This window comes from Astatotilapia calliptera, chromosome 14, assembly GCF_964374335.1.
Source record: "Astatotilapia calliptera chromosome 14, fAstCal68.1, whole genome shotgun sequence".
Lineage (NCBI taxonomy): Eukaryota > Metazoa > Chordata > Actinopteri > Cichliformes > Cichlidae > Astatotilapia > Astatotilapia calliptera.
Window position 1 is genome coordinate 31,728,257 of NC_137435.1, and position 22,227 is coordinate 31,750,483.

The 22,227-nt window shown below is 40.0% G+C and overlaps 1 protein-coding gene across 1 annotated transcript; it reads right to left on the reverse strand.

Annotated features, from left to right (window-relative positions):
* Positions 1-6,396: 6,396 nt before the first annotated feature.
* On the reverse strand, positions 6,397-20,728 carry mpzl3 (myelin protein zero-like 3). The gene is made up of 6 exons (XM_026192050.2): positions 20,280-20,728; positions 16,532-16,698; positions 11,260-11,473; positions 10,166-10,322; positions 7,535-7,604; positions 6,397-7,328 (listed from the first exon to the last, which is right to left on the reverse strand). Exons 1-6 carry the CDS (start codon positions 20,347-20,349, stop codon positions 7,248-7,250), a joined length of 759 nt encoding a protein of 252 aa, XP_026047835.1. The 5' UTR covers positions 20,350-20,728; the 3' UTR covers positions 6,397-7,247.
* Between the last annotated feature and the right edge of the window lie 1,499 nt (positions 20,729-22,227).

The following is a 22,227-nucleotide window of genomic DNA, read 5'->3' on the forward strand; positions in this document are numbered from 1 at the left end:
GCCCACCCCCCCCTTCCCTTCCCTTCGCTTCCCCGTACCAGCGCTCTCTGTTCTCATGGAAACACCAGCAGATAGACTCGAAGAGCAGAGGAGGAGGAGTGTGTGTGTCTGAGAGAGAGAGAGAGAGAGAGAGAGAGAGAGAGAGAGAGAGAGAGAGAAAGAGATAGACATAGAGAAAAAAGGAAGGAATGAAGGTAGGAGGAGGAAGCAAGAAGGCCGGGTGTGGCAGACAAGCAGGAGAAGCAAACTGCTTTTTTTCACCCCTTTTTTTTGTTTTGCATTTCTTTCCTCCCTCTGTGTCCACATTTGCACACACTCTGGGCTTAATAAGCAGGCACTAGGCATGCATTATCCCTAGAATCACATCTCAAGCCATTACCAATACAGTGAGGCTTGCAGGCGCATGGTCATGCAAACACCCACACTCTGTATTTGCCTTTCATAATGCACACAGACACGCACAGCGGTGTCAGAAGAGTCCCCACCCCCGCTCTGACACCGGCGAGCACCAGCAGATGCTACAGACACAATGAGGATGCAGGGAGGGATGGAGAACACGGGGGAGACAGACTGAGCCAGGGATGGAATAGGGAGGCAGGGAAAAGAGGAAGAGGAGGAGGAGAAGACCTGAGGGGGGGTTGCGCTTTGCTATTCTTCTCTTTTACAGGATTATTCCACATGCAGTTCACTGAAGGGAAATCATTAACCTGCAACGCTGAGCCTCAGCCTTCTCGGTGGTCACTGCTGCCACACAGGGAAGGCAAAAAAAAAAAAAATCTAGCACCATTACTTGGCCATCCTACATCATCACGATGTGTCATCATGGCAAACCACGGCCAGTGACACAGATACTGTAGTAATGCAGGGTTCTGCTGAGTATGCATGACTCTGCCCTGCTTTACTTTTCCACAGTTGTGCACATTCATACTAAAGATGTCCAGCTCACAGTCCACATCCCACATCCCGCTGTAATAACCAGATAAGCGCTTTCCTGAAGGGGAGGTGCCTTTTTCTGTTCTGAAGCAGTTCAGATATCCCGCTTCTGTAAAGTGAAGCCAACATCAGATGTTCTTTGAGGGTGAAAACTATGTGCATAACTGGGAAATGAAGCTCTGACACTTATCATCTCTATTCCAAGAGCTTTCTGCACCAAAATAGGCAGAATGATTTACTTTTAAAGCAGGAGGCCTTGCCGCGATTCAAACCCAGGAATTTCTTTTCTTTCTTTTTTTTTGCTGTGAGGATCCATTCTGGCATCCACCAAGGAAATGTCAACATTTGTTGACTTTCTTCGACAGTATTGCAGATATCACTGGTGTGGCGAGCACTGCTGCCTCACAGCAACAAGGTCCTGGGTTTGAATCCACCATCTGGCCGGGACCTTTCTGTCTGGAGTTTGCATGTTCTCTTCGGGTACTCTGGCTTCCTCCCACAGTCCAATGACATGCAGTTAGTGGGGTTAGGTTAACTGGTGATTCTAAATTGCCCAGGGGTGTGAATGTGAGTGCGAATGGTTGTCAGTCCCTCTGTGTTAGTGCTGTGACAGACTGGAAACCTGTCCAGGGTGTATCCCGCTTCTTGCCCTATGGCAGCAGAGATAAATGACCCTGAATTGGATAAGCAAATGAGGATGGATGGATGGATAGATGGATGGATGGATGAAATAAACTGACTATCAAATCTAAAGTGAAAACCTGACTGTCACCTCACTAAAGTAATTGCTGTTTCGCATCAAAATGATTATGATTCTGTTTACCCAGAGGTTTTCATCCAAACACAGTCGGAATTTAAATAAATGCAATTTTCTTGCATGTTGATGATCAGCATCAATATTTAAACATCAAGTGACACTTCAAATCAAATGCCCACTGGGAGCAGTGCTACAAATCATTTCAGAGAGGAATACAAAACACAATCCTAATCTTCTTATTCAAAAAAATAGAAAGGGGAGGGGGGGGTATGTAAATGAAAACTTAGGAATTGCAAACACTCAAATTCCAAAGAGCCAGATTAGGCTCGCTGTGTGATCTGAAGAAGTGGCAGATAAAGAAACAGAGCCAGAGTGGTTGCTCCTGCAAAACAATCCATGTGCAGTTGCAAACAGACTGAACAGCAGTTGACAGGAAATAAACCCAGCCCAAAAGAAGCTGCTCACTCTTCACTGTATGCTAATGTGTGTCCAGTGACTTGATTGTTCTGTTAAGCGGCTGAGTCTGCTGCTGCACCGACCACAGAGATCAATAACACAACAGCGATCTGCCAGTACTGAGAAACGCTCAAGAGCCTAGTTCTGGCAACAGTTAAGTGGAAATACAGACAGCTTCCTTTTTTGTGATTGGTGTATTCTGTCATTAAATATAACGTTCAGGACACGAGTCGACACGTTTGTCTAATGATCAGCTATTCGTTTGCTGCTCGGTCTGTTTGTGCGTGCTTCCTCACAGAGCAGTGTTATATAGATTTATATAAACCTGTAGCATATGCAGAGCTCAGCCCAAAGGCAACTGAATACTAACTAATTAACTAACTAACTTATGAGCTTGTTCATATGAAACCATTAATATTGGTTTTTGAAGGGTTTTTTTTTTTTTTTTTTACATGTAAATCCACAGTGTGTTGTATTTGTTGCAGTGCTGTCTGCCCTTTCAGGCTAGTTGTGATGAAGCTCCTCATCCGGAGTATGAAAGGTCACTGTATCTGTGAGAGACAATGAGATTCTACCTGCTGCAAATTATACATGCTGCAGGAATATGAATGCACAAACCAAGGGCATCTAATCGACCATCACCGTTTTAATCAGTTCATTTCCTTTAGGATGAGGACCTAAAAGTCAAAGGTACAAATGAGTGTACTTAATCAGTACTGTGGAGCACACTACACTTCACAAGTGGATGGAGTTTAAAAGTTGCAAAGAGCTTTTTTGCGAAATTCAAATAAAGTACATAAAGTGTACTACAAGTTATTTTTAACCAGTGCTTTCAGTCCAGGCAACATTCACATGCATCACTCACTCAATGAGGGCGTGTTCTTAAACAACATGATATTAAAGGAGCAGCAAATAAACAGACTCTTTAGGTGTTCTATAAAGGCTGTCGGCACCGATTGCATTGCTTTATAACCCACATAACAAACCCAGAGCATAAAGTCCCAAACCATCAGAATACTGGAACTATCTATACAATGATATGAAAGTATAACACTGATAGGATGGCACTGCAGTGGTAAATCCAGGCCTGTCTCGTGTCTGGTGACTGACACGGCAGCAACGTTGATTACAGGGATCAGCTGTCACGTTAAAGCAAATAAGTGGCCTGCTGAGCGGCCTGCCTGCACTCAAACGTATTATTACCATGCAAGGTGACTGGTCTGATGCTTTCGCCTGCTAGGTGACGCATTGTGTGTGTCACTATTCCGAAAAAACTAACATTGGAGAAAAAAGGGGGAACAAATCTTGTGGACTAAGTGGAAGCAGACACAGCATCACAAGTAATAAAATGACTCACTGTTGAGTAAATTTTAAGCATGATTGGAAAGAAACCACAACTGAGATTCAGTGAAAGTAAGATCGAATAAAAGTAAATACTAAGAAAAAGCAGTGATGCAAAGATGGATATGCACGGGTGGGATGTGTGCTTGTGTAGTGATATTTCTCTTCTTTACTTTCTTTCATATGTTTAAGAAAGTGTAAATACATATGCACTGCAGTACTATATAGACAGTAATTTTATGTTTAAAGTTGTTTTAAGAGAGCACAATGCTAAAAGCAAAAACAGAAGGTTACGGGTGGAGGGAGCGGGGAGTTTTTGAATGTTTTCTGCTCGACCACTTCCAATTTGCATAAGAATGTTTGATAAAAATGCAAGGATCAATCAAATGTAATGACTGTTGTGAAATTTTGGGATTTTGTTTCATATTTCAAATACTTTTCAATATGTATTGTTTTGAAAAACGGTCCGTTGACCCACATTCAAGCCCCACTTTTCATATATCAAAATCTGAGGCAATATTTGAACATGAATATTTCAAAAACTGTTAAAGATAAAAGCCTTTTTTCTTCTACTGGTCTTTCATGCTATCAAAATGAATCAGATTCTAAAATATGGGACAGATATATTAAAAAATGTCAGATATGGTTAAAATATGAAAAGTCCACATCTGGAAACTCCAGAGTTTTGTTCTGTCTGGATTAGACTATGTGCTGATTTTTGTTTTTTTCATTTTTGCTCAATCCAGCATGAAAGTTGATGAAAGTATCACTCTCTTTATTTTTGTCAGTAATTATTCGTGTTCTATTTTTGCATTATTGTGAAATGTAACAACACACAATCTGATGTATTTTATTAGCATGTGCTCAAGTATGGGACTTTTTTTTTCATTTGAACTGAACACTCAGACATTTTTAATGTATCTGTTCCAAATTAAATATCCTGAATCATGTTAATGATTCAGGAAAGAGCAGTGAAAAGTCTTATGTCTTTTTACTTCAATAGTTTTTGAGATATTTATGTTCAAACATCGCCTCAAATTTCAATGTGCAAAAAAACGGTGCAAAAGTGGGTTGATGGACCATTTTCAAAAAAATATATCTTGAAAAGTATTTTATATATGAAGCCTTTGGACAATAATATTGTCTAAATTAAGTGGTGGAGGTGGTGTTGTGGCCAGAAATTGCAGTGCTCCAACATTTTCTGCTCATGTCAAATTACATGTTTATGCTAGCATTGAAGGCAACTTCAATGCTAGCCTGAAACATTACCACTGTTGCTGACATAGCTGGTCATCTTCCCCCCCATGGAAAAAACAAATGTCCAGGGTAATTTGTGTATTGAGTATTGTATTTGAAATCTTGCCCTGTCTACATAAATCTAATTCACTTCAATGAAAATACAGACTAAGGCTAATCATTAATCATCAGCAGGCAGACTGTGCTAGTTTACACCTGCAGACACAAAAACTCGATTCTGCACTCTCTGAATGTCTTATTGATGGGCAGGCAGAGTGCAGATAGCTGTGTGGAGTGATCTGGGATGAATGATCTGTTTCTGAATGCGACACCATGTGGACACAGTGTGTCCGGAGAGGCAATGAAACAGCCATTTGAACTTGTCCACCAGTTTAATGGTTTTGGACCCAGTGGTTCCAGATTCTTCCAGGTCTATTACTGAGACGGAAATACGCTCACAACCAGTTTACACTCACCAGTTGCACCAGCAAGTATGTCTTTGATGTAAAAGCACAGGGAGAACAACCACACAGGAAAGTCCCCAGCTGACCAGGACTTTCAGTGTCACTGTGCCAATTTTCCACCCTAAGCTCACTGCTTGCTCTGTTTACACGTGGGATATCTGCATTATTGAATAGCACTTATTGCTTTTGCAACAGGTCGAATAATACAACGCAAACGATAACCATGTGTGTCTGATTTTAGGTCCAAACATAACACTTACGGGCTATAAAGACCATGTGGCAATCCTAACACTCAGTGGTAGTGAGTTTTCCCAGTGGGGGAGCAGATGGTTTATTGATCATTGTTGGGTCTACTTTCCACGAGATGCTGCTTTAGAGGAGTTTCTTTCAACACTTTCTCCGATTTCCAGCCGGTAACAATATCCGACAGCACAAATAAATTTAGGTAAATAAGGTAAATCTGCAGCACTTCCACTAGGGGAAAGTCATAATCGCTACTAAACCCAAAGGCAGACTTTAGGTTGATAAAAACAGATGTTCTGCAAAATGTTTTGCATAATTGAGCATTTAGAAAGATGGATGTTATGTGGCTCAATATTTGGAGCAGTAAATCTCTGCAGGTAAGTGATATTATGAGACAGGAGTGATACTATATCCTCTTAGCATGGAAAACAGAACATCTGAAGCGTCTCCTAAACAAGGTTTATCCAGAAATTTGAGTCCGGGCAACAGTCCAACGGTTTCCTTTCTTCAATCAGTTTTTTTAAATATATTTTTTCCCTGCTTGACACGAGTAAGCTGTTGCCATGGCAGTTCAGATGAAGGAGGAATAACTGTTTCACCATAGCAGTTTGTGAATTATTAAAACCTAGAGGACATGAATGAGCAGGCTGAGAAATAGAAAAGAAATGAGACAGATTGAGGACTTGTCGCTTTCAGTGCGTTTTGCTGGAGACTGTTTATTGGATCTTTTCATGTCTCTCAAGGCCCACGACTGTGTAGATGAGACAGACGCAACCACAAATTTACAAGTAGTTCCAAGACTCCAGCGTGTCCTCAGAGTTTTTAAAGGAATATTCAAGAACGTTCATGAATAGTTGAAGAGATCCATTCATGAATAGTGCAACAGAGCAAACAAGGAGAATAAGGGAGAAAATGGTGGCAGTGCGCCATGAACTTCAACATCAAACTGTCTCAATAGAAGTTAAATACAGATCCATCACTTTAATAAAAAAAAAATAAGAATAAACAATTTCTTTATATTAAAGTACAATCATTTTTTAAAGCATTCTTACAAAGCCAAAAGAATCAGCTCAATTTATTTGTGAAAAAGAGATGCAAAAGCACGGTGTGCATCCAAAACCGTTATATTACATTACATAACCACATCTGCAGTCAAACACAGGACTTCCCTCCAAACAACTATCCAAAAGCAAATGCATACAGTTATTGCTGGAAGTGAAACAGAGTACTGACTATAAATACCATGAGTGATCTCAGTTAATGTTTAGTTTTTATTTATTTTTTTACAAATATTAATGATATGACAGAAATGTTCCACAAGAGTAAAACAGAGACACTGACAGATATCACACAGCCACTCTGATGGAGGCAATAAATTAGAAAAAAAAATGTATGCATCTCCAAAAAACTAACAAAAACAAAAAAAACAAAAGAAAAGAATATTTGTGTTTGCATGCATTGCATACACAAGGACAGTTTGCCAAACAGTACCAGCCATGGTGCTTTGTGCACACAGAATAAAAAGTAAATACCATATTCACACCACAGACTTTAGATTTCTCTTCATCCCCAGCTCCGTCGTTTTTTTTTGGGGGGGGGGGGGGGGGGGTGCATGAGCTTGGGAATACAAAAGAAAATCTAATTATTTGCATAGTGTTAAATATATGGAGTATTTACCAAAGAGGTCACCAAAACAAACCTCATCACCAAGTGGTGGAGTGGCTGAGTGGTGGACTGTGACATAGAAGATAGAAATCCTGCATTGATTTCCTATAAAGCACCAGGCTGCAGTTACATCTCCTGACCACCGGGGTTCTCTAGCAGTGGGAGTCAGCATAGCCTTCGGCTTCAGGAGGCCTCTTTTTAAAGTCTTTTAAGTAATACTCTTCGTCTGAGTCCTGGAAAAGAAAAGGAAGAAATACTTATGGACAGGTACACACAAAGACACAGAACAGCTACACAGGAAAAAATTCATCAATAATTTACAAATCCCAAAGTCCTGTTGTCAGACACCGAGGTCGTGTAAAATGAATCATGTGAAATGTATCTCGCAGACATGTCTCAGTAAGTTATTTATGGCTTTGTAGAAATTCTGTACTCTTACCATCACATATAGGTCACGGCATTTGGCCCTATCTTCTTTGTGTGTGTATCCTGGGATGCCATATTCATCCCTGATGAATGCAGAACGGACAGCAAAGATAGTTAAGAACGACATAATCACATGTTTGCAAAGTAAAAACCTGCCTGTGCTGTTTAGATAGAAGTACGTACAAATCACCTTTCAAGCCCACAATAAAACACGTACTTTTCAACTGAGGCTCTCCATTTGTTGTTTCCACTTATGTCCATGTTTGCCACATTCAGTCTATAATTGGGCAGCAATTTAGGATATATTATCAGCTGTTAAACTATTTGAAGACCCAGTTTAGCTTTTTCCTCTTCATCTGAAAGAACAATGCCATCTGCCATAAATCTAATAGTGGACTATTACCTTCCCGCTGGCTCACTCGCTAGGTCACCATTGTGGCAGTCATCGATACGTCACTGATGTCTCGTTAAAGAGTTTCTCATGCCACAGTCGCATTGACTCCAGCTGTAGTATTTATTTTGCTGTGGAGATCCGCTGCAAACTAGGGCCACTCTGGTTTCAACGTTTCCTTCTAAGCTACAGGAGAATTGTTTCATGTTTTGTAGTGTGAGCTCAGAGCAGAGCAAGGACTACCATCATGGACGTTCATCAGAGGGAGGGAGGGAGGGAGAGGCAAACTGATTTTAAAACCCTGTTATTCAGCTCCACAAAGTAGCTGTCCATTAAAATCTTTGCACAAGAGCACCTTACACACTATATTATTTTAAAGTATATTTCCAGACAGACAGCAGCGTGTGCACATTTCTGATGCATACATTTGTATAAATATGTTTATATACTGGTACAAATGAAATATGAAACTGTGGGAAACACTGGATTTACACCACAAACAGACGTTAGCACTCAGACAATTATTCCTCAATAAATACAAAATAAATGTTTGAAATTATAATTCCCTATTAAAATGAATCCCATTTAATTATGTCAGTTAAGCATTAAGATGACGCAAGCGCTCAGTTAGCTTGGCAAAGCATAAAGACCAAAAACAAGGAAGACAGGCTAGTTCACCCAAAGGTAACAACATCAGATTTTCAGCAAATACAAAGATCACTGATAGATATATTCTAATTAAAATATTTTGGCCTTTTTACAAGTTTTCTATTCAGTGTTAAATAGCCAATTTTTGTTATTCTCTTGTTTTTTACTGTAAAGGTGTATTTGAGTGTAGTTAACAGTATAAAAACAGGAAAAAGTCAAAAGACAAAGATGAAACAATTTTTCAAAAAGATAATGGTAACAGTGGCAAGCTGCTTATATATATACCGTATTTCCCGGACTACAAAGCGCACCTAAATATTAGCCGCACAAGCTAAAATCAGGGGAAAATCCTGTTTTGTACATACATTAGCCGCACCTGACTAAAAGCCGCAGGTGTTTCAATGTTGACTTATCATATGTAAGAGAATATGCACAAAGGGAATTGTCAGGAAAGAGATGGCTGTTTGGAGACATCACTTTTATTAATATTTTGAAAAACAAGTTATGGGTACATATTTGCACATGTAGTACATAACAGTAACCTACAGCACACCAGAACAATAGATTCGGCCTACCTTTTAGGCTCAGGTGCAGTGACACAGCTTTAACATGAAGAAAAGTCAGTCATTCACCATCTTTCTCTTCTTCCTGCGCTCTAAAACCACCAAAGTCCTCTTCTCCAGTGTCGGATACAAACAGGCTCAGGATGGCTTCGTCATCCACTCTTCTTCTCTCCTTCGTTGTCACTTTCAAAACCAAAGAAATCCTCATTGTCAGTGTCAGAGTCGAACACCCTCAGAAGGGCCGTGGCGGTGTCCTCCTCTCCATCATGCAGCAGTCCAGCCCTTCAAAATCCGTTGGTGATCGTGGATGTTTTCGCACTTTTCCACGCTGTCAGAATCCACCGGTGGAGTTGGGCATAACTTGCTTTTTGGGCATAACTTGCAAGTTTATCGCCGCTCATCATCCACGCCTCCCGCTGAATGCGTAGCGCTACTTTGAAGTTTGTTTTTCGCGCTACTTCGTACGGCACTACGTTGCCTGGCGGACGGACATGTGACTAACATACCACTCTTGAACCCCGATCCTTCCGCCAGGCAACGTAGTGCCGTACAACAGCGGAACACACAAAACAAATAGTCTTACGATATGACAAAAATCACGGACAATCCATAGAAAAGCCGCACCTGACTAAAAGCCGCAGGGTTCAAAGCTTGTGCAAAAAGTAGCGGCTTATAGCCCGACATTTACGGTAAGTATATAATGTTTGTAGAGCACCTAAGATTAATGTGAACCACAGCTGCAAGCCAGTACTTGTTTTAAAAGCTTCTTCCTGTGTGAACCAGTGAAAAACAAGCCAGTACTGGCTGAAACCCTATGTGACTTCTAATCACATGACATACCAGCGAGAAGTCAGTTAAAGAGTGATTGATAGCCACTCTTCAGAAGCAAACACCCATTTTAAAAACTTAGATTCCTGTTTAACGTTTATTAAATCCATTTGAAAAAGCATGTCTATAACCATCAATCCTATTTATCACCTGCTGTGACCATCATTATCCCCTGGAGAGCCTCACCAGTGATTGGCAGAATGCATCTACTCACCCCTCTGTGACCTCTATGGGTGATCTGTGGGCCTTTGATTGGTTACGCTCTTTCTTGGGACACATCATCCGTCCAATAAGAATGAGGGTTATGACAGCAGAGGGAAGGAGGATGAAAAAAAGGAGGACTGCAACATCTGAGAAGCGAATGCTGGGCACTGAGGAGGAGGAGAAGAGTGTTTGGTCATCAGGGGCACAGTTACATGATGTTTATGATCACACATCTACAGGACTTCATACAAATCTGCACTTGGCAGTCACCACATATACACACACACACACTGTCACACAGACTGTAAACTGTATACATAGTATATACAGCAGCTCTATGAGTGCCACTATACAGTTGATGATAGCACGGAAAACGTGAAACAGTTTGTAATATTCTTGCAGAGAAGAGATGAAAAGACACATGGCTCACGTCTTTACAGTAAATATGCAGCTGAATCCAGCAGCTGATTAGAACAGCTTGCCTGTCTTTACCCATAGGTAACAAATCCACCAACCAGCATATCGCCAAAGCTCCCTGACAAAAAGTTCATTGCTAAGCTGTACAGAAAGAGAAAAAAACAACAATGGGCCATTACAGTGGGGCTACATGCCAGACTCTTCCCTGGCAGAGAATAGCAACTTCCTGGTTGGGTGGAAGCCGTTCCCGGAAAAATACAGTCAACATTTCACATGTTCATTTTACGTACCAGAGTTACAAACTGCACAGACAAGAGTGGGTTCAATCTTCCCTTCTAGGTTTTTATAAGCAATTCAAAATGTGATGAGCTACACTCCAGTCATTCTCTAATCATCTACCGTACACTCATAGCTGACGCAGGTTAATACATGTGAGACCAAATGCTTAAATCATGACAGGCTTACACAAACACAACATGGATGTTTGGATTAGTCTGCCATCCATTAAACTGTGAGGCTGGCATTGGAATTTTAAGCCTTTCCTAAGTCAGCCCAGTGTCTGCATGCACACACTGTACAACTGATAATGAGAGGCACCAAAACCAGACACCTGAGTTGAAGTCAGGACAAACACAGAAAGAGTCTGAATGCAAGACAAGGATTTGACTTGTTAGGTTAGCATCTTACCCCTTGGTGTGACAGTAAGTACAGTGTGTGAAGTCGTGGACCCGTGGACATCAGGTGGGTTTCTGACTGTGCATGTAAAGGTCCCATTGTCATTCAGTGTGGCATTGATTAAAGAGATGGAAGCATCTCCACGTGCCGGGGTGCCTTGCCACCGGATTCGACCGCCGAACTGACCCTCTGTTGGCGGGTACGCTCGTGAGGAGAAGTGGAGAAACTGAAAGGAGAAAAAGACATCTTACATCTTTATATGAAAGACAGAGGAGTGGTTAAATAGCCTGAGCAAGCTGAAAATGATATTTGAGTGTGCAGGAAGGCTGTGCAGTGAAATGTGGCTATGCATTGTGCATATTTCAACCTGCTGTGTCACACTAGGAGACTAACGCCTAAAACTGTGTAAATTAATGATCATTTTCCTGTTCAGAGAGCACATAATACTACTCATCATTTGCAAATCTAACTTGTCTGGAGAAACAGATGGCGGTTGGACATCCTTTCCTTGGGCAACATTGTTGACAGAGGGAAGAGGGCTCCTTGTTCCGTCTGAGAAATACGAATAAAATCCAGCAACTCCCAAAGGACATTCACGCTAGTGCACAATTCTGCAGGAGTCTTAAAAAATGAATCTACGTCTGTGTTTAACATTTACCACATCAGTCTGTTTTCAACAACAAACTCCATCCCTTTTATCACTCCCACATCAAGCTGACCCAGACCTCTCTACAACATGACATCCGGAGAATGAGTGTGCTGTGCATGTGGGTGGAAAAGAGGGGGATAAAAATGTGTAAACACGACAGAACATGTTTTGCACAGAGTAAACTAAGAGTGCAGAATGTGTGCTTTATTAAGTTTATGACACAACAATACGCACAGACATGGAGGAAAAGAAAATGAAAGTAAACAAATAAAATACAAACAAGAAAAGGGTAAAGAATACAGTCTGAAAGTATGTATTTGTATTGTCATGGTTTTCTGCTCCTGTTTGAATAATGTGAATAAAACTCCACCAACATGAAACACAGGATTTAATAAGAATCTCCTTTATTAAGATAAAAACATAATTATCTATTTCCACAGCAATACCAGATTTGACCTAAACACTGTTGTTATTTATAATCGCACCAGTTTCCACCTTTTTTTACTCTCAGTATTACTGCGTGCACGCCTCCTCAAACACAGATGATATTAAACAAGATCACAACAACTTACAATGTTACAGTAAGTTTTAAAAAGCAAAATCTTAACTAGTGTTGATCTGAACATCAAAAAAGTGAAAGAGTTGTTGACAGAGCTGCCGTCAACCCACTAAGAAACTGTTTGCAGTTATGTCACAACCCACTGAAAACACGTGCAAAGTTGTTGGTGTCGCATGCGCAAAATACCTACAAATTGTTGAGTGTGTGCTCTGTTAGCTGACAGTCACCCATAGTTTGCACATGAAATGCCGACAAACACAAACTACTCACCAAATGGTAGTGAAACTGAAAAGTGTGGTGCAAACAGGAAACGCAGACCTTTGAAATCTGTTTGTTGTAGCAGTAAAGCAAATGTTCTCCATTTCGGTTTGCACTGCACTTTTCACTGCCTGGAGAGAAAAAGCCAGGTGTTTGGAGAGAGGTTAGCATCTTTCATGCAAACTACAGATGGCTCCAACAACCTGCTAATAAACAAAGTTTTTAGTGCTCTTTGCGACTGATTTCACGTGGCTGATGCCTGAGCTGTCCTCGCAACTCATACTACGCTTCTGACATATGGCAATTTAGACACAGAACATTTTCCGAACAATTTCCAATATAAATACAGATGAATCCATGCCCAGAGACCGCTAAACATACATGTAATTTCCTACAACTTAACCAGACAAGTATTTGAGCTAATACACATAATGACAAGTAGTACGCTCACGTAGAACTGATAGCAGAGATAATCTAAGCCACTAATGCAGTGATTCTTTGTGCTCAGGAAATCTGATAAACATGAACCATTCACAAAGTGCTACAAACCCTAAATATAATCCCTCCCTTTCCTGAAAAGTACATGAAAATAAAACTGAACAAACACAATAAAGTTTTATATTATTTATAATGTATTCAAACTGGCTTCACAAACTCAGAACAATATTTACTTTGAAAAAAATCAAGATTAGGTAAAAACGTTTGCCTTGTTTGAAGTTTATACATTTACTGCCTGAAATGTGCAAATCTCTGTGAACACTGTCAACAAGGATAACTGCATATGATGTTCACAATAAACTGAGGCAGGAAAAAAGCAAAACCACAGAATCACCTGGATAATTACTAGGATTGATAAGGTTTTATGCTTTTACAGCCTCGTGCTGTAGAGGCGGGCAAAGATAAAGATGGTCATATCAGTGTTGCTCACTCTTGGTTGATCATTTAAAAGTTGGCAGAGCTCAGCCTACATGAGAAAAGCTTGAAATCAGTTACTACTACTAGACTCTGCTCAGGCTGAAAACAAACATTAGACCCAAAGGTACTTTTGAATTCATGAGAGATGCTGCAGCATGACTAAGGATGGAAGACTGTTTTCAACTGAGACCACCTACATTTAAACAAATGCTTCCCCTGACTTGAGAAGCTTAGCAGCAACTTTTAGATCATAATAATAGATTTTAATGTAACATTATTCAGCAAAACCCAATAGCCAAATCCTTCAATTACCATCAGCTTCCACTGATATTTGATTGAACATTCAGCCTCTCTTCGCCAATCTACAAAATTAATTCTCATCAGGACTGGAGGTAATTATGTAAGCCACTGAAGCACTGCAGCAATTCAGATTGACACTAAAGCTTTGGCAGCAAAATTATATTTTCTGATAGAGGTTTTCACATGCTTATTCATGGCCTCTCCCAGCATGATATACGAGCAGGGACACACAGGCCAATAAAGCAGCCAAAACTGCAAATGAAATTGGATGGGAAGTAAATGAAGGCTTAGAAGCAAGTCTGGAAGTTTCTAATTGTTATTTGTATGTACTGGTCGCATCAGGAACCTGCCTCTTTTTATTTAGGTTGAGTTAGTTCTGATGAACTGCAGGAAAAGTGGGCTCCTTTTTTTTGTTAGGAAGCAGCTGGCTCCTCCTCCCAAACAGCTGTATGGCTTTATCAAGCAATTACTGCAGACTGACACCCCAACGCTAATATAACATGCATCTCTCCCTCCACACAACTACATCTTAATGAGAGTGAACCAGCAGAACTCCATATCTGCAGAGCCACAAAGCATTAGCCTCTACTTTACTTCAAGTGCTCCTATAGGAAATGGTTGCATAGAGGGTTGCAGCTACCACACTATGGATTCTCACAGTCCAAATGCAATTACACAGAACCACAGTGGATGGCTATCTTAAAGTACAAATGGAAATGCTTAAATGATGTGGTGTGTTTCCAGTGGATTGGTCAGTGAAACTCAAGCCACACTTAGAGGACTGAATGCAGTTATGGGTTAGGATGGATACATTTCAACGCACTTCGAACAAGACCACAATTCCATCGCATGAGGAGGGGTCTATTAAGGTAGCTCACTTTCTGGGGTTTTACCGAGGAAGCCACAAAAGATGGACTGGAACATGAATGGGTAAAACGTGGACTTTTCTTTTTCTCTTCACACCGAGGCTCATAAATCAGATGAATTTGGCATAAACAAAATTGTAATTAAACTGAATTTGCTTGAGGGTGTTGCCGCTATCACAGCAGGTGTACAGGTACGTTCAGAAATCAAGTGAAGTCGAGCTGGCCATGAATGCAAATAAAGCAATCACATATTCAAACAAGCTGTGTTTGCACAAAGTGGCAATGCGTGTCACAAGCCTGTCTTATGAACAATTTCTGTGTGAGGCCCTGCAAGTTCAAAAATATTTTATGTCTGTTAAACTGTTTTTTGGGGGTGTTTTTCAGATTTTCAGCTGAAGAAATGTGTACAAATGATGTGTTTTGCAACAGAGGGCCTAAAGATCAAATTTAAAATGGGCTCTTTGCCAAGATGTCTGTTACGTGTAGACATAGCACTGGTTCATCCCATGAGTTAGGTGCCTTTTCAATGCTTGAATGATTCCTAGGTCAGTGTTATGTTGCTTATGAAGGACTGTACTGAGAATAAGTGAAAAAACAACCAGTGAGAAAAGAAAATCTCTGAAAGACTTTATGACAAGAAACTCTGGCCCCTTGACAGCAAGAAAGAAGACATGAAGTGCAGGTCAGGAGGACCTTAGATATATAAATACTGTCTGGAGTCTATATTTTATCTTCCAACTATAACTTCAGCCTACAGTGATTGTGAAGCAACGTATCTGACATGTTTCACAAGGATTTTCTTGTTTTGTCTTGTTTTGCCCCACCTTAATAATCCATAGCTCCTTCCCTGCCAGGCTGAGTCATGTTTAGTTCAGCTACACTTTTTATTTCAGTTCAATGAAATCTAATTACAAAGACTTCACAAAATGCATTACATTTCTACAGTCAGTGTCAGAGATTTTGTCTTAATCTCTGGCTCTCTTCCACAGCATGAGCCTGGTTCTGCCAGAGGTTTCTTCCTGATAAAAGGGAGTTTTTCCTTCCCATTGTCGCCAAAGTGCATATGATTGTTGGGTTTCTCTCTGTATGTATTATTGTAGGGTCTACCTTACAATATGAAGCGCCTTGAGGTGACTGCTGTTTTGGCGCTGTATGAATTAAATTGAATTGAAAAAAAGTCTTACCAGCACTCCATATTTAAAAAAAAAAAAAAATGTATAGACAGACAGCCACCAATAAATGAATCTATGAACCGTTGACATAGAAAAATCGGCTACTGAGAACAGTAATTATCCTGCGAAGGAAACAAAAAATAAAAAATCACCAACCCCATAATCCTGTTTATCTGTTACCAAATTATAGTCGTGGTCTTCTAATTTTCATGTGTGATAATAAGTCATCATTAGTTAGTTCAGTAAATAATGTCATTACTGGAAGCACAGCTTTGATCTCTCTATGATCTTTTACAGAGTAATACTTTCAACTGACATCTACATTCAGCCGGTGCACTACAGTGTTTATTTGTTCTCTTGTCCAATTATCTTTTAATGTGTAAAGCTCCCAAAATGAGTCAATTACAGGTGTTTTAGAAAAAATGCATGTTTCTGAAAGAGCTGACTGAACATTACAGACTTTAACATTTCATGGCAGTTATGGCTGCAAATAAAGCACACACATTATTTTGCAACACTGGCTGCAACACAGCCTTGAAGTTAATTTGGATAAAAGTATACTCACCATCATTGGTGGACCTCCGCTCTGCGGCCGGTAAGACCAGTCAACTGTCATCCTACTAGTTGGCCTACTTGTGGAAGTAAATGAACAGGACAATGTGACAGTATCTCCTTTAGATGCATGGACCTCTGGTGGTGTAGTCACTGTGATGGAGGAGACTGGGGAAGGAGCTGGAGGTGAAATATTATAGTAGAAAAAAAAGAAGAAGAGAGATCCGCTGGTCAGAGATGAAAGCCAGCCAGAAAAAAAAAAAAGAAAAAAAAATGGCACTATCATGTACAGATTTATGTATATTTGTGTGTAAAGCAGGAAGGAGAACACAATGTGAGTGACGTTTTACCCACTGCAAAATAGAGTGTGCAAATATGCTCACACCAAGGTAACAACGTCCTCCGGATAGACACAGAACGCACTGACGCTAATGCAAGTTACTCATCCGACTCTCTTGCTGAATTGGACAGACCTTGTTTTACATTTGTATCTCTCAGAGGCCTTCAGCTCTGTCTCGCTCTAGATGGCTTTTCATTGTCATTTCTTCAGTGATAATACCAAGGGACTCAACATCAGCACTGTCCACAACAAACCGCTCAACTACACTTATAAACAAAACAAAACAAACAAACGGCTTCTCTTGCTAGTGCTTGCACACACACCATGAAGACTGGATTCAAAACACAGTGGACAGACTGTGCAGCAAGGTTTGAAATTTCACCCTGTTCAATATCTTTGTTTAACATGTTGATTGCTACTTAGCAGTAAAAATAAAGTGCAAAGTTTGGCGCGATGTGACACTACATAAAATAAATAAATAAAAAAAAAATCAGTTCCATTTACCCTAATAGGACCTTAGGGATCTGTGGCAAATTTCACAGCAATCTAGCCGACAGCTTTGCCAAAATGATTTGTTCTGAACCACAGACACCAAGCTTCTCGTGGCCAATCCATCCAGACATGGTTATTTCAATAAATGCATAAAACTGCTGCTGATAGCAATACAGAAAATGTAGAGGATCGCCAACATGACCAGGAATGATCCTTGAGAGACTCTGTGCATCTGGAGCCATTTTTTTGTTTTGTTGTTTTATGCAGTAACTGTAAAGGTATTTTCAGTCTCAAGATGAAATGTCAGCATTGCTGTGGTGCATGCCACAGTCACCTCCTCTGGGGCTCATGAGAATTCTGGCTATGTGATAGATTTCTGACTGAAGCTATAACTGGTAGACTGATAAAACAGCCTGACCAACTTTGACTCGAGCTAAAGTGAATAAAAGCATCATCGTGGTGCAACATTGTCCCCTTCAAGACAAAGTATTTATGTGAAACCGGCTGCATTTTCCCTTCAGCTATCTCTGACATTAACACACTGCTTTTGGAGGGCAAAAATGAAAGAGCCCTTCATTTCCAGAAAAAGCCTCAACATGTATTTTCTTTAAGAATTTACCAAAAGCAAAACAGAGCGATCCCCTGATGTAACCAATCTTATTAGAACAACACCACTGCTTTCACCAAGCATCCCAAGGGACATGATAAGGCCAAAGTTTATATTAAACACATGAGCAGAAGAGATCTCATCCAATCAGCCCGATTCATCGACAAAGACCTTGGGGTGACTTGAACAAAGCAATCTCTTCAAAACAGTGGAAATCAAAAAGCCAAACCACTCTTGAACTTGAAGATAATAAATGCTGATAATATCGTAATCAGTGCTGGGACAGGAACACCGGCAGCTCATCGTTGGGCATGTTGACACTCGTTTTTGGACATTTACTTGAGTAGAAGAGCGAGGATGAGAACACACACACAAGGAAAAACTCCCCATATTAGTACAACCTTGATTCCACAAAATTTGGATGCTCTGTAAAACGTAAACTCAAATAAACATATTTTTTGACAATATAACACACAAAACGTGTTTTGAAACTGAGGCATTTTACTCTTTCATAAAATACATAAGCTCATTTTGAATTTGATGGTAGCAACACGTCTCAAAGAAGTCAGGATGGGGAAAACAAACACCTGGAAATGTAAGAGGCACTAAAAAGAAACAGCTGGGGAACTTTTTCAACCAATTAGGTTTATTGCAATTAGGTCAGCAGCATGATTGAGTATTAAAAACCAGCTTAGAGAGGCTGATTTCTTTCCACATTTTTTTTCTTTAGCTTATGCTGGTGGGCTGAATTTCACTAGTCTGCAATAAACGGCATCTTTAAATTGTGAAACAATTTCAAAAACAATGTTCCTCAAGGTAAAATTGTGAAGAATATGTTAGCATCTACAGTACATTCACTATAAGATTCCAAGAATTTGGAGAAATCTCTGTGCGCGAGGGGCAAACACACAAATTCAGGTTAAAGCTATCATGCAAAGAAGAGGCATCAACACAATACAGAAAGGCAAATCCACTTAAAACAGAGACAGAACATAAATAATCTGACCACAGAATAGCATTAAATTTTAAATTATTTTTGGAAATGACACCACATCCTTTGGACTAAAGAGGAAACAGGAACAATCTGGCTTGATATCACTGCTCACTTATAGGTCCTGCATCTTTGAGAGTACAGTGGTGCATTAGTGCCTATGGAATTGGCACCACCATTGCTGAAAGGTATATACAGGTTATAGAGCTGCACATGCCCCCATGCAGACAACGTCTTTTGCAGGGAAAGCCTTCCATATTTTAGCAAGACCATGCAAAACTACATACTGCAGATATTACAGCAGCATGGCTTCATAATAGAAGAGTCCAGGTGCACAGTGAAGTCCCCGGTCTCAATTTTTGGGACACATTGCTGCCGTCAAATTCAAAATGAGCTAATGTTTTTCTTAAAATAATACATTTCCTCAGTTTAAACATTTCATATGATCTCTAAATTCTATTAACAATTAAATTTGGGTTTATGAAATATTTGAATCATTGCATTGTTTTTAGCTACATTTCACACAGCATCCTAGCATTTTCACAGAACTGCGTTTGTGGACGTGCTGATGTTACACCAACCTCTCCGTGTTTTATGTTGTCCACGACAGTCATGACTATTTTCACAATTTATTTTTCTTATTTTTTGAAAGTCTGCCCACAGTTCAGCGCCATCTTTGGCAAAATGCCGTGGTCTTGTGTTACTGAATACCAACTGTCTGATTTTTTTTTTTTCATAAGGTCTTATTATTATGCTTATTATTAAGAGCCGAGCGTGTGTGCCTGCCCCCACGGCAGCTACATTAGCAAGCCTCTGTGGATTATTAGGCTTATTACCACAAGAGGGAATCATTAATTAGTTGACAGTGACTTAACACTTGTCTGAGTACAGTTTACTACAACTTCGTGGTGTTTACTGGATTACATTTAGTATATTTTGTATTCACTGGTTTGTATTATATATTCACTGGCAGTGTTTATATCTAAAACGAAAAGCTATAAACGAAAAAAACTACAAATAAATATGGCGTGCTAGGTCTATGGAAGTGTTGAGTAGGCTTTAGACCCAGAAGGCCTCCATTGCCTTGGGCATTTATGTGATAGCCTTAAAAACGAAACGTGTAATGTACAACTAACAGTGGTGAGCTAACGACACTGAAAACTCAAACGTCAACTAAATTTTAAACAGCCTGTGTTTAACGAGTTATTGCGGAAATGAGACATAAGTGCCAGCCTACCAGCCCAAACTTTGAAAGACGCGACAGGGGTTGTGTGAGTATGGAGGCTCCAGTTTAAAAACAAGACAGCCGAGCCCGGGCTCGGTCTACTCACCCAAACAGCAGAGCCAATACAACAGCAAAACCACGTTCAGGGCGCTGGTTCTTCGGAGCGGTCGACGCATTTTGAAGTTGGGGGGAAAACGGGCTCCAATGCGTGAAGTTTAAAAAAAAAAAAAAGGTCCAAAGTTGCGTCAAAGCTTCAGTAAAATTCCGCCCATAGTCAATTTTTCATGACTCAAGTCTCCGATAGCGTCGCCTAGGCGGACCGCCCTACCACTACCTGCCAAACAGGTGTATCAGGAAGTGGCGCTCAGACAGTAAAATTAATTTTAAGCATAGGCGCTGAATACAAGTAGACGCAATTTATGATAGCTATGCAGCTATGACCCTCGCCTGATTCGTTCGTGTGTTTTTTATTACTCGCATGAGAAACTCCATGAAAATGCCACGATGGGACGCAAAACACTCGCGTAGTAACCCTGTTTTTCAGAATAAAGCAGCGATAACAAACATATGAGACCACCCGATGTCAGGTTTATGCCACAGCTGCCCTAAATTAACAGTATTTGTAATTACCAAAATATTTTTTTGTTTGTGTAATGTTTAATTTGGCAGTATGAACAAGCTCTTTAATCAACATATTGTTTGGAGTGCTAAAATGTAATTATTGTTTTTTTATCCACGAATTCTCAGATTTACTATTTAACAAAAAAAAAGAATAACGCATATTATTTTATTTATTAAAATGCCCAATTGGAGTTATTTAATTAATAAAGCAAATAAATATGTTTTAGTGGTTGAGGATTATGCTTAATTCACTTATGATTCATCAGAAAAGGGCAGTGTGCCAACTCTTGTGTGTTGATGCAAGTATATGTGAACTTGTGTTGTGTATTTAAGATGGTTAATTTCTAAATAATAATAATAATAATACAACAAAACTGTTTTATTACGCCTGTTTTGAGGTTTTTAAAATAGACATTGGCCAAAAAGTGCCGAAATGAAACCACATTAAACTGCAATAAACTCCCACCCACCCACTCTCCTCTGTGTGTGGAGGCCTTATCTCCCAAGCCAACCCTACCCAGCGATGCTCTACTGGGACCTCTCCTGGTATTTCTAAGCATATTACACCACTATCGCTGTCCCCAATCTCATGTTTTTACCACTATAATTATATCCACTGGGAGAACGGGTTTGTTTTTCTAGCCTCAGTGTAGTTTCAGTGGGATATTATGTTTTATCCCCCAATTACATGTTTGCACACATCGTTTGATGTTTGTGTCTTTATTTGGTCTGAATTCTCAGCTCCATTCTTATATTCAACTGCTCTGCCAGGGACCTTTTTCCCCTCTAATCTGACAGCAGCTATGGTTGCTGTAATGGGCCTCCATAACTTCATTTTACGACACATCAGCGTAAGAGCAGCATCCTCTATTACAGTGGCTCCAGCTCTCTGAAATAGTACATGTAATATATCAGCAGGCTAATATAATTGTTTGTAATGTGCAGTTCAGGATCTTGGGGGAGGGATTGCACCATGGCATTAACTTCCTCTGCAAGTAATCCCTTCTTTCTTAATCTTAATCTCTAGGAATCTTTCTTAATGTGTTTCATGAAATGGTAAGAGATCAAATAGATTTGTTCTTATTCCATGTAAACTTGTGAGATGTGAGTGTGGCGGAGGTGAATTCTGCCTAAAGACATCACCCTGGGATGGATGTACACAGTATTTGTTTTTATTTTTTCTCTTTTTTTGGACAATATTTGTATCTACCAAAGGAGGGCTCTGCAGGGAAAAACCGACTGAGAACCACTTTGGTTGGTCAATTGCAGAATCTAAATTGATTGCAAAGTTTTTGTCCCCTCTCTCAGAGATGAGAGGCACAGGCCACAGGCTTTCTCCTCCTCCTCCTCCTCCCGTATCCATTCACAAGTACACTGTTTGTGTTGTATCTGTTAACAGTATTATGTAACAGTTCCCACACTGAGGCAGGGAT

What these genes read in the sequence shown, in the direction of transcription:
- mpzl3 (XM_026192050.2), bottom strand. Translation starts at nt 20,349, where the DNA reads ATGCGTCGACCGCTCCGAAGAACCAGCGCCCTGAACGTGGTTTTGCTG. An exon ending in GTATTGGCTCTGCTGTTTGG is followed by an intron (nt 16,699 to 20,279) that starts GTGAGTAGACCG and finishes TTTCACCTCCAG; the next exon opens with CTCCTTCCCCAGTCTCCTCC. An exon ending in CCCATAGAGGTCACAGAGGG is followed by an intron (nt 7,605 to 10,165) that starts GTGAGTAGATGC and finishes TGCATTCATCAG; the next exon opens with GGATGAATATGGCATCCCAG.